Below are 12,212 nucleotides of genomic sequence, written 5' to 3'. Positions count from 1 at the left end.
TCATTTAATCTATTTGTGGTAAAATATGCCTAACCATAACAAAGTATAATACAGTATATTTCAGAGATTTAAAATGTTATGATAACCATAAGAAAGACAAAATTTTCCCTTCATATTATCTTAGGTTGTTTCCTTTCCACTTCCACCACTATTCAGGTTTCTTTCTAATATGGATATATCTGTTATACTTCCTAATTGAATTTCACCATATTTTAATAATCAATCCCACATTCTACCCCCAAAATAATCTTTCCTAAAACAGAAAACAGAATTTCAATCACAATCACTTTCTTACAATGCTGTTTCTCAAATGCTTACAACTCTGATTTGCAAACTCCCAGCCCCATATCAAGATGGGGGAATAAAATGCAGATGACAGGAACCTGCTCACAGATATTCCAATTCAGTCAGTCTGAGATGATAACTGGGAATTTGAATTTGAATGAGCCCTTTAGGTGATTTTGATTTAAATGTCCCACAGAGCATACTTCAGGAAAAGAAAAAAAAACACACACACACACACAGTTCTACAGATAAATGTCAAATCACTTAGCCCAGCATCAAGGCTCACCACACAAGACTGAGACTCAACTTATAGAGTAAGGGATCTCCTATAAGCACTCTTCACAACACATAAACTTGGTTTTCTGCAGCCAACTGTTCTCTCCCTTCAACCTTGCTGAAAATGTCCACTATACCATTCTCCTTGGCCCATCTCAAGCCCCATAACTCCCTAGATCTCACCAGACTGAAGCAATTTCTCCTAATTCTACAGTACTGTATTTTTTTTAAGATTTTATTTATTCATAGAGACACAGAGAGAGAGAGAGAGAGAGAGAGAGAGAGAGAGGCAGAGGGAGAAGCAGGCTCCATGCAGGAAGCCCGACGTGGGACTCGATCCTGGGTCTCCAGGATCACACACAAGCTGCAGGCGGCGCTAAACCGCTGCGCCACCAGGGCTGCCCTACAGTACTGTACTCCTTGTCTTGAACCATTACTATTTTTTTTTTAATTAGAGAGAGAAAGCGCGTTGGTGCGCGGGGAGAGGGGGGGAGGGGGGAGAGAGCGCGCAGAGCACGCGCGCGGGCGGGTGCGGGAGCTTGAGTGCACAGCAAGGGGTGGGGACGAGGATCCTCAAGCAGATTCCCCACAGAGCCCAATATGGTGCTCGATTCCAAGACTGTGAGATCATGACCTGAGCTGAAACCAAGAGTCAGACACATAAATTGAGCCACCCAGGTGCCCCCTGAACCATTATTTAAACTAGTATCATTAACTTTTCAGATGGTTATATCATAATGACAACTAACTGTGGATCAAACTTCTTTTCATCTCTTTCAGCATCTATAATAATATACTTTGGAAGCCCTCTCCCTAAGGCAATTTCACTTTGCATAAGCATACCTAACGAGGAATGAATAAATGAACTAATTTTTAGAATATTAAAAGGGAAAACTGTAGCAAGATTTTTATTAGGAAATCAGTTAAATAAATATATCTGGGATGAAAGTGTCATCTGCCAAAACAAATCACTAAATTACTAAATATTGTTCTTCCTTACCAGCTTACCAAATAAATGCTCCCTGAAGAATTCTTCCCAGAGAGAATAAATGAACTTAAGCCCCAAGAAGAAAACCGGTAAACCAAACTCTGCTTAATACCAATCAGGTTTGCTTAAACTTTGCTCTAAACAGCTATTCAAAAGCAAATTATATAGAGAGGAAAACTCATTTGTGGTTAATTTCTGAAACTCTTACACAAGCAATAAACTTACAAGTGTTCTACTACAATGCTTGAGATTTTCTAATACAGCACTTCCCAAATAATTGCTATCTACTTATCTTTCTTCTCCAAACACTGAAGAACATATGGGTAATGACCATGTGTCTTATTCATCTTTCTAGTCTAGCACTTAGAACAAGTGATTAGTAAAGATGTAATGAGTAAGTTTGAGATGAAAAATGATAGAGATTCTCCAAAAATGGTAACACAAATGGCTAAGAAGCATATAAAGATAATCGACATCACTAATTAAAGAAATTGGAAAAAAAAAAAAAAGAAATGCAAATCACAACCACAGACATCACCTCCTGCCCATTAGAATGGCTACTATTTTAAAAAGAAAGTGTTACCTAGGACCTGGAGAAATTAGAACTCTTGTTCTATTAGTGGGATTGTAAAATGGTGGATTGTAAAATACTAGAAAACAGTAAAGAGGTTCCTCAGAACAATTAAAAATTTCCATACCATACACAATTCAACAATCCCATTTCTGGGTATAGACCCAAAAGAACTGAAAGCAGGGTCTTTACAGTTATTTGCACATTCATGTTCACAGCAGCATAGTCACAAAAGTCAAAAGGTGGAAACAACCCAAAAGTCCATTAAATAATGAATGGATAAACGATACACACATACAATGTAATATTACTCAGCCATAAAAAAGAAAACCCTTACATATGCTAGAACATCGATTAACCTTCAGGACAGTATGCTAAATTAAATAAACCGGGGGATCCCTAGGTGGCTCAGAGGTCTGGCACCTGCCTTTGGCCCAGGGCATGATCCTGGGGTCCCGGGATCGAGTCCCATGTCGGGCTCCCTGCATGGAGCCTGCTTCTCCCTCTGCCTGTGTCTCTGCCTCTCCCTCTCTCTCTCTATGTCTATCATGAATGAATGAATAAAATCTTTAATAAATAAACAAATAAGCCAATCACAGAAAAACAAATGCTGTATGATTCCACTTATATGAAATACCTAGAATAGTCAAATTCAGACAGAAAGTAGAATAGTGGTTATCAGAGGCTAACAGAGAAGGGTAGTTGGTTGATGGATACAGAGTTTCAGATTTGCAAGGTGAAAAAGTTCTGAAAATTGGTTTCATAATAATGTAAATATACTTAACATTACAGACTTGTACACTTTAAAGTGGTTAAGATGATGAATTTTATGTGTTTGCTGAAATGAAAAATTTTAATTACAGCGATTTTAAGTACAAATAAATTAGTTAAGTATCAATGAACACTTGGAAAAAAATGTAAATATAAAACATTAATATAACATTTATGTACAATTATTCAAATGGCCTTTTAAGGGTGCCAGAGTGGCTCAGTCGGCTAAGTGTTTTTACCTTTTGGTTTAGGTCATGATTAGGGTCCAGGGATCCAGCCCCACGGCAGGCTCCCAGCTCAGTAAAGTCTGCTTCTCCCTCTGCCTCTGACCACCCATCCCACCCCCCCACCAGCTGCCCCTGCTGGCTCTCTTGCACAGTCTAATAAATAAAACCTTTTTTAAAAAGTTCAAATGGCCTTTTAATTTAGCTTCCATCTAAAAGTAGTTTAAAAAATAAAAGATAAGTAGTTTAAAATAAATCACTCCAAACTATATGTTCACATCTCACTGTAGAAGATTCTAATTATAAATTGTTTGCTCAAAAGTATTTCTCCTAAAAGAGATTCAGAATTCTATAAATGGAGAAGATTCTTGAGATCATATACTCTAATTCCAAGGTGGGTCCACAAACAATGGAAAATGAAAACTAATTTTTCACAGAGCTAAATCTATTTAATGTTAAGACATATGCTTTATTCTGAGAACACATTTATACTTTGAAACTTTCTAATACTAATTTCATCCATTCAACAAATACTTGAGCCAGTAACTCTCAAGTGAAAGGACATAATAGTGAATAAGAAAAGCAAAGCTCTCATCCTCAGGAAATTACCTCCTTTTTAGTGGAAAACAAGAATACCAACAGTAAAAAAAAGATGACAGGGTTTTGTTAAGTCCTTAATATTCAAAACAAAACCCTGATCAGTCTATGTAACCCTATGTCAGTGGGAAACATTAATCTGCATCCCTTCCCATTTTATAAGTGAGAAACTGGATGTCCAAAAGGTTTCACAACAATTCAATAAATCCAAAGTCAAAACTACCTGGTTTCTAATTCAAACATCAAGAAAATCCCCATGTGCCTAAGTAGAGATTCAAACATGATAGATTTATAGGACTCCAAATATCCCAAAGACTAATTTTTTTTCCACTTAAGTGTCCTTCCAGCTCTAACAGGATTTGACTCTATATACCAAACCTGTATCATTTGAGGACTTGTAAATTTAGTGAAAAACTTAAAATCCCTAGGGCAGAATTTATCAAATCTCATCACGCTAGCAAAAGAAATTCTATTTTCAGATAAATGATAACGCAAGTCCAACATTTAGAACAAGGGGAAAGAAAGGACACAAAAATAGTACCCACAGTAATACTGTTTTGGTCACTGTTCCTGTGACCTAGAAAGTACAGTAATTCTCTGGAGCACCACTGTCCCATTCACTAGAAATTTCAGACAGTTTAAATATACAAAGGAACTGAAAAATAAACAGTGATAATCAGCTAATTAACATTTCAAAGAACCATGATACAAAACCTGTAGTTCCAGTGAATAATCTAGGTTCGACAATAATTGACCTGACAGTACAGTCTCTTCCCTCACATCCTCCTTTCTCTACTTCTGTACAAAGGTGGGATATTAAGCATATACTAAGTGTCAGATACATTTTAATATGTGCCAGACAAGTCTATGCAACTTGATCTCATGAGTTCAACAGGTTTTCCCCCCACTTAAAAATAAACCCACATATAATGCAAATTTGAAGAAACAAACTTGAAAGTATAGTTATCTCCTTTTGTAGGTAAAGGAAACTGAGCCAAAAAGTTAAAGCAACTTGGCAACACAGTAACTGGAAGAGCCAAGATTTGAATCTAACTGCAAAGTTTGTAGGAGTCTCCTTGAATACTTCCTCCCAGTCTGTCATAAATACCAACATGCAAGTGACTGAATAGGAGATAGTGGATGAGGCAAGAGGCACACAAAAATGTACCCCCAAAATAGTATTTTTCCCTAAGATATCAGAAGACTTAGATATAAAAGCTGCACCCAAAGAGCTGTAAGTGCCTATGACTGGAACAAAGGGTTACAGAGGTTCAAAGGACAAACGAAACTTTTTGCTGCAGTGAGCAAGGAAGAATTCACTGAGGGAGGAAATTGAGTTACACCATAAGAGAAAAAAAGTATTTTTAGACAGAAGAGACTTCAGAGAATTAAGGTGAGGAAAAGAGGAGACGTGGGGCATGTATGTTTGAAAAGGCAAAAACATCGACCCAGCTAAAGCACAAAATTACATAAGAGAGCAGTTAAATGTAAGGCTGAAAAGGTTAGGATTGGGTCAGACTTCGAAGGGACTGATGAAATAAACTCCCTATTTACAGCACCAAGATAGAATTAAACTTTACATATTTATTATCTTCATGAAGTAAGGTTGTACATGCTCTATTAACTTGAATGTATTCATGCTTTCCTGCTAAAAAAGAAAAAAAGTGTAGGCAACACCTGATACAAAGATTTGATTAAATGCTGGATCTGAATTCAAATTGCTAATTTTTTCCCCATCTCCTGATAACCAAGAGTATGTACGAAGAGATGGGGAGTCAGAGAGGGTAAGCCTGAACCTACATCCTGACATTTTATGCCAGCTACTCAATTTTAATTAGGGAAAAACTAAAACCCACAAATCTTTTCCATAGGATGGAGTAGCTTGAAGAAGAAGGAAAAATGGCAGAGCCTGTCAGAAAAATTCCCCTTGTGTTGCCAAGACTGGCTTAAAAAAAAAAAAAAAAGCTACAGTTAGACTTTTTTTTAAATGTAGCTTTAATTTCATTTTTTAGGGTCGCCTGGGTGGCTCAACCATTGAGCATCTGCCTTCGGCCTGGGGCAGGATCCTGGAGTCCTGGGATTGAGTCCCACATCGGGCTCCCTGCAAGGAGCCTGCCTCTCCCTCTGTCTCAAATAAATAAAATTTTTTTCATTTTTAAAATCTAGGTTAGAATTTGGGAAAATGTTCAATTAGACCATAACTATCCTGAACCCATTGACAAGAACTTAAAATTCCAAGCATCTACAAGATTCAAAACTACCATTTCACTCTTAGTTTAGTTCCATCCCCCTAGTAAAAAGGAAACCTACCAGGATCTTTGAGTGTTAACCTGGATAATGACATCACTCACTACTGCTGTTCCAGCAAGCTAGGATGGGATGCCCTACGCCCTCTTTCCCATATATCGCAAGAGCAGCAATCTCCCCAAAAGGAAGGTTTGTAGAAAATGAAGTTATAGCAGCTCTATCTCCTCGGTCCAAAACCATCAAAAGCTGTTAGAACATAAAAAGCAGCACCCCATAAAAACTGGAAGTGGGGTGGGGGAGTACCCTGAAACCAAGCAAATTCATATTTGTAAAATTTAAGGTGAAAGGAAACTTGGAATCTAGCCTAAAGCTCTCATTTCATATTAAGAAACTGAAGCCCAGGGCAGTGGTGATTTGCCCAGGGCAAATGCTTCCCTATAAAGGTGTTAAGTGTTTGTTACCAGTCACACTAGCACTTAATCACATTCTAACAGTTACTTAAATGTTTATGGGATTAAGTACCTGGTATGCAAAAAACACAATCTCCACCTCCTCTGCACCCCACTCCCCCACCCCCACCCCCGTCAGTGCCCTGCCCCAAAGCTGTATTCAGAAAATGATGCAAGATTCTCAAATGAATACCATATCCTGCTACAGCCACTACAGCCATAAAATTTCTTTTATCGAAGATAAGTCTGAAACGCCTGAATTTTTTAAGTTCTGACTAAACAAGTGGATCACAAGACCTCAAAATTTGGAGAATATGAAATGGAGTATACTACTGCTTTTTGACAGTTGCCATTTCCTTTGTACTCATGTCTACGTTTTTTGAAAAACTATTATTGGTGCAGTTAATTCAAACTAGCACTTTTGAGACACTTCGATTAGAGAATTTAGCATATCCTCACCTCTCAAAAATAACTTGAAAGTACCCTACCCTGCACAAAATATTCGGGGGCGGGGAGACAACCACCACCTAAAATAACAGTCTACCAGGCCACAACATATTAAAACCAGAAAATAAGGAACAATCCTGTAAAAATCCCACCAACTAAAAAACAGTACCATCAGTCTTCCTGGGCTCACTGTTTACCGTCAAACTGTCAAAGCATTTGTTGAAGAACACGGAGAAAAGTTTTGCACCGAGTTCACAAGCTGTGGGTTCATCAGACTATACCACCACCCACACATAACACCAGTTTGGAGAAATGCAAACACGCCACATGTACATTTTTTAACCAGGCTTAACCACGTTTAACAACGTAAGTGTTGTCAGCTCTTGCAAAGGTTTGGGGGAAAAAAAAAAAAGGCAATATACAAGCATACTTCACCTCATTTATAAAACCATCAATAGGAACAGCAAGCAACTGACCCGAGGCGAACTAAACAGTTCTGAACGTTAAGGCCGCCGTACAAAACGGTTTTAGAAGGGCTGTCTTTCTGAAACGCTGGGCAAAAGTCCTTTGACGAGTTTCAAAACTAATGACCATATGCTAATGCACAAATAACAAAAGCTTAACACAAACTACCACGCCGCCAAACCATTCCTGTGACCAATGCCTAGTTTTAAAACAAGCATTGAAAGGGAACAATAAAAAGCGTCTCACCGCAAACACAGCAAGAGAGGGACTGTCGGAAGTAAGGCAAGAGCCTGTTAATCTCTGTAAACGCCTTGGGGTCTCCGGGGTCGTAGTTGAGCACTAGGCGGCTCGCAGAAATGTAGAGAGCAGTAGCATTCACGGGGTTCATTGCAGACACCTCGACACCGTTGGCTCCCGGTTGAAAAGAAATTCCGGATCCAACTTTGTAAGCAGCCAGGGAACAATGGCGAATTTGCAACAATTCGGAGGAAATCCGAGAAGAACCACTGGCCAAAGTAGTAACCAAAATCCGTGCAAGTTTGTGGAGCTGAAGCAATCCTCCCACACATGGGGCCTTTGCGCCCCTCCTCCGTCCCTGAGACTTGCAGACAAAAAAAAAAAAAAAAAAGAGAGAGAGAGAGAGAGAGAGAGAGAAAGAGAAACCAGCGTTCGAGTTTGTCCCAGGCAGCCTCGGGGCGAAGAACGCGGCGGCTTCGGCGCTCGGGCCAGGGACTCGGCGCTCAGTCTAGCCCCGCGGCTCGGCAGGCGGCCTTCGCTGCATCTCCGGACGCGGAGGCACCTCCTCAGGGCGAGCTGGGCGGGCGCGGGAGCAGGCCCCGGCCCGGTCCGAGGGGCGGGCACGCTTCTCACGGGCTGCAGGGCCCTTACTCCATCACAGCGCCCGGCGCAGAGGTAGCGGCGACGACGAGGAGGGCAGCTCGGGCGTCGGCTTCCTCAATCTAGTGCACCAAGCCGCGGCGGCGGCGAACGTTGCAGTTGCGGCTAGCGGAGGCCGCCGCCGCTCCCTCCATATCGGACGCGGGACCCGGACTGCGCCTGGCTCTCCGCCCCGGCGGTTACAAGCCCGCTGCTCCCTGAGGTGGCGAAACGGGCAGGAGAGTCCCCCACCCGATAGGGGAGGGCCGGGGAGGAAGTGCGCGGGCCGGCGGCGGCGGCGGCGGCGGCGGCGGCGGGAGGGGGCGGGGAGCAGGCCCGGCCGGGCCGCGGCGGCGCCCCTCGCTCCTCAGTCGCTCACTCCGAGGTCACCAGGCGCAAGCGCCGCCCCCTCACTGCCCGGCCATCTTCTCCGCGCCGCACACACAGAGACTTCCTCCGCCAAGCACGACGGCCGCCGCCGCCCACGGCTCCCGCCCGGCCGCAGCGGAGGCGAGCGCTCGCACGGCCAGGCCCCGCCGCCGCCCAGAGCACACAGCAAGGCCCCGTCGCAGGCCCCTCCCCCCCGTGCCTCGCCGCCCTCACCCGGACTCCACGCGCCTCTCTAACTCGGTAGGGCCCGGGCTGCTGCGGCCTTAACGAATCCCGCGGACTGTCCGGCGCCTCAGGCCCTGCCGGCGACGACGACCGTTACCCCAACGGGCAAAGCCACTGTCATCGCCGAGCCTCCCCCGCCGCCGTCGTCGCTAGCGCCCGCACGCATGCGCAGAGCACACTCTCACCCCTCCCCCCGCCCTTTCCTTTCCCTTCGTTTCCCTTTTCCCCTGCTTCTCCTCTAAGAGCCCCCTCCACGCCCTCCCGGAGCTACCGGCTCGCTCCGCGCATGCGCATTCCACGATCCAGCTCCGCCGCCTTTCGCCCTTACGCGTGCGCCTTGACCGCCCACCCAGAAAACCGGATAAACACAGCAGCCCGCTCACGCCGGCCCCTCCCTGCTGCCAACCCTCCCTGGCCTCACTGCGCATGCCTGGCCCTCCACTTACGGCTCTTAGAACAGGGCATGCTCCCTGCAAGCTGCCTGTTCTCTCTGCCCCTCCCCCATGCGCTCTCGAATTGCCTCCTAGGCGTGTGGGCTGTGGTGAAACGTTCGTTAGTTGACCCATCCTTCCACGCCGTGGGCTTTAAGCCGCTCGCACTACACGGCTTCCTCGGTCCCCGCCCACGCTGAGGCCCGGCGGGGTCGCGCCATGTGGCGCTCCGCCCTGGCGGCCTCTCCTCGCCCCGACTGACCGCTGCGTGAGGAGATAGCCCGGCACTGCCGCAAGCCCCGCCCTCGCGGCCTTTCTCCTGGAACGGAGCTCTCCAAGCACGGGAAGGGCGCTGCCGCGGCCTGCTCGCACTCGCGGAGCCCGGAAGGCCGGCTGCGGTCGGCGTGGCCGCGCGCCCGGCCCGCGTGCGGGCGACGTTCGCTCGGTTAGGGTCGCGGCCGGCGCCGGCGGCAGCCTGGGCTCCCTGAGGCCCCCGCCGGCCGTCGGGAGGCGCTGGGGCCCCGACCCGCCTCCCCCGTCCGGCCCATCACAGCCGGGCTCTTCCGCGGCCTTCCGGGGCCGCCGACCGGGACCTCGCCTACCTCGTGCTTGGAGCGCTGGCCCAATTTTTTAACAAGCATTTCGCCTCCTGTGTTTGCAGGAGACCATGGGAAAGTGAGATGTAAATGGACAAAAGCCTCACTTAACGTATGATTTCCCCTTGTCTCTGAAAGTACAGAACTTTTTTGAGTAGCACAAATAGAAACAGCATTAGGAACCATCTTTGTCTCTGAATACACCAAAGCTCTTCAGCATCGTGTTTTTTTTTTTTTTTCTCTCGAAATAAATGATCTACACATGTTTGCAAAATGAAATTTATGACACGTATATCTTTTGGGGCACAAATACAGTTAGTTTTAGGGACTTAGACAACAAGGGAACCCAGTAACTTCTGATATATAATTTCTAGTGCCATTTGATGACAGGTTTATTTTCTTTACAAGGGCTATTATCAGCACTTAGGTATTAAGCAATAAGAATCCAACTTCCTAATTTTTTCAGACAGCAAAGCAGAAATTAGAGAAAGCTGTGCAAAGTATTTCGCCGTCTTGTATCTGGAAAATGACACGTATTCTCAAATTATAGAACCCCCCATCTTCCTTAGGTCGTTTGTTCGATAAGTGATATTTCTTGAGCTCACCTTCAAATAAAAGTTATATTATACAGTTCTGTTTTTATTCCAGACTCTTAAGTTCTCCTTCCACAAACCACAGGTTTTTTTCCTCCAGGAGAGCAACAAACACAGAAGAGTAAAATAATCAGTTCTGTTTTCCATTCAGGCAACATAAATTAGCAGTCACCCTAGGCAAGTGATTACTTTCAGGGCCTTAACCTTGCTGATTTTCTCATAACCGGATTTTTTCTTAATCACTTGAGATGTGTACAACCTAAATCAAGACTAATTTTATTGATGGTCTGTGTGAGAGAAAGAGACTTAAACCAGTTTTTTTTTAGCCTCAGAAATTGCTTGCAACTGATAAGTTTATGGCATTTAGAAGCAAAGCATCTCCACATTGAAGTATATTGACTGTAATAACTATTTGGTTGCTGGAGGCTTGCCTCAAAAGAAATGAACTGTTTCTGGAAAATAAAGTGCTTAGATCAAATATTTAGGAGAAATATATAACTCAAATCTCAAGCTATCAACTTTATGCAATTTTTTCATAATTTATGTTCAATTATTATTTGGAAGTAAAAGGGTTAGGGTTGTCAGATCTAACAAAAATACAAGATGCCAGTTAAAAATGTTTAATGAGCTTTTTATTTGAGAACAGTTTTGAATTCTTGGAATTATTGCACAAATAGTACAGATAGTCTTATATTTTCCATTTCCCCTATTATTAACATCTTACATTAGTGTAGTAGGTTTGTTACAATTAATTAACCAATAGTAATACAATATTATTAAGTAAAATCCATGTTTTATTTATATTTCTTCATTTTTTCCCTAACGTCCCTTTACTGATCCAGGATCCCATCCAGGAGATCACATTACATTTAGTCATGTCTCCTCAGGCTCCTCTCAGTGCCCAGTTAAATTTTCATTTCAGACAAACAACAAACACTTGTTTCCTCTTTATTGTCTATATTTCCTTCCCATTTTGAGTTAAAGCTCCCCTTTTCTGTCTTCCCAGATTGGCAACTGCTTGCTTCTTTCATTGCACTTATGAAACTACGTGGCAGTTGTTGATGTAGCCCTGCCTTCTCCCTGTCACGCTACAACTGCTAGAAGGTCAGAGTTTCTCCCTCTTTGACTTTTATCACCATTGTCTAGCATAAGGCTTGACATATAATGAGTAGTTAGTAATTATTAAAACAACGATGAATTGTTAGAAATGCAGTAATATAAGAAAAATCCCCAGTGTATGGTACAAAAACAAGCATGGACAAGGGTTTGTTTTTCCTTAGGGAGAGACACAAAATGTCTTAAAATTTTAAAGACAGTTCTTGCCTTGATCAATGTCAATTCTAAGATCCTTAATAAAACTGTATGGATTGATTTTTAAACCCTCAGAATAATCTATCAACAAGTATTTGTTGATTATACTCAAGCACTTTGGGAAAAATGAAGAAAATGCATAAGTAGTTGTTGTAGTTATACTTTCAGAAAACAAAGATCAGACTGGCAGTAAGTGAGAGGGACTTTCTGAGTGGTTAGGCCCTTTATAAAATTATGAAATAATTGTTCGCCTCCCTTTCCCCACCTCTTTCACCATTCTTTCTCTGCTCCCCCGACCCCACCCCACTTTTTCTTTCTCCACCAAAAACTATCCAGAGGTAATGTTCCCTCTCCCAACTTCCCGGGTTACATTCTCCCTGACAGCCTAGATCTCCATTCCACTGCCTTCAACGTTATTCTCATCTGTTACATACAGACTGAATGTTTGTGCCCTCACCTGCTCCCCAAAT

General features: G+C 43.4%; 1 protein-coding gene across 4 annotated transcripts in view; it reads right to left on the bottom strand.

Moving 5' to 3' along the window:
- Positions 1–9,496, bottom strand: part of MSL2 (MSL complex subunit 2) — a 35,117-nt gene extending 25,621 nt beyond the window's left edge. The window contains exons 1-2 of one of the 4 annotated variants that reach the window (XM_077865049.1): positions 8,800–8,990; positions 7,567–7,921 (exon numbers count right to left, since the gene is read on the bottom strand). In XM_077865049.1, coding sequence (XP_077721175.1) covers positions 7,567–7,708 — 142 coding nt within the window. In that variant the 5' untranslated portion in view covers positions 7,709–7,921; positions 8,800–8,990. Of the gene's footprint in view, positions 1–7,566; positions 7,922–8,799; positions 8,991–9,082; positions 9,193–9,257 lie in introns of those variants that run through there. The other 3 variants (XM_077865050.1, XM_077865048.1, XM_077865051.1) reach the window with 3 other exon arrangements.
- Positions 9,497–12,212: the final 2,716 nt, after the last annotated feature.

Source organism: Canis aureus, chromosome 22 (assembly GCF_053574225.1).
Source record: "Canis aureus isolate CA01 chromosome 22, VMU_Caureus_v.1.0, whole genome shotgun sequence".
Taxonomy (NCBI): Eukaryota; Metazoa; Chordata; class Mammalia; order Carnivora; family Canidae; genus Canis; species Canis aureus.
Note: the sequence above shows the minus strand (reverse complement) of the source record. Positions and strands in the feature narration are given on the sequence as shown.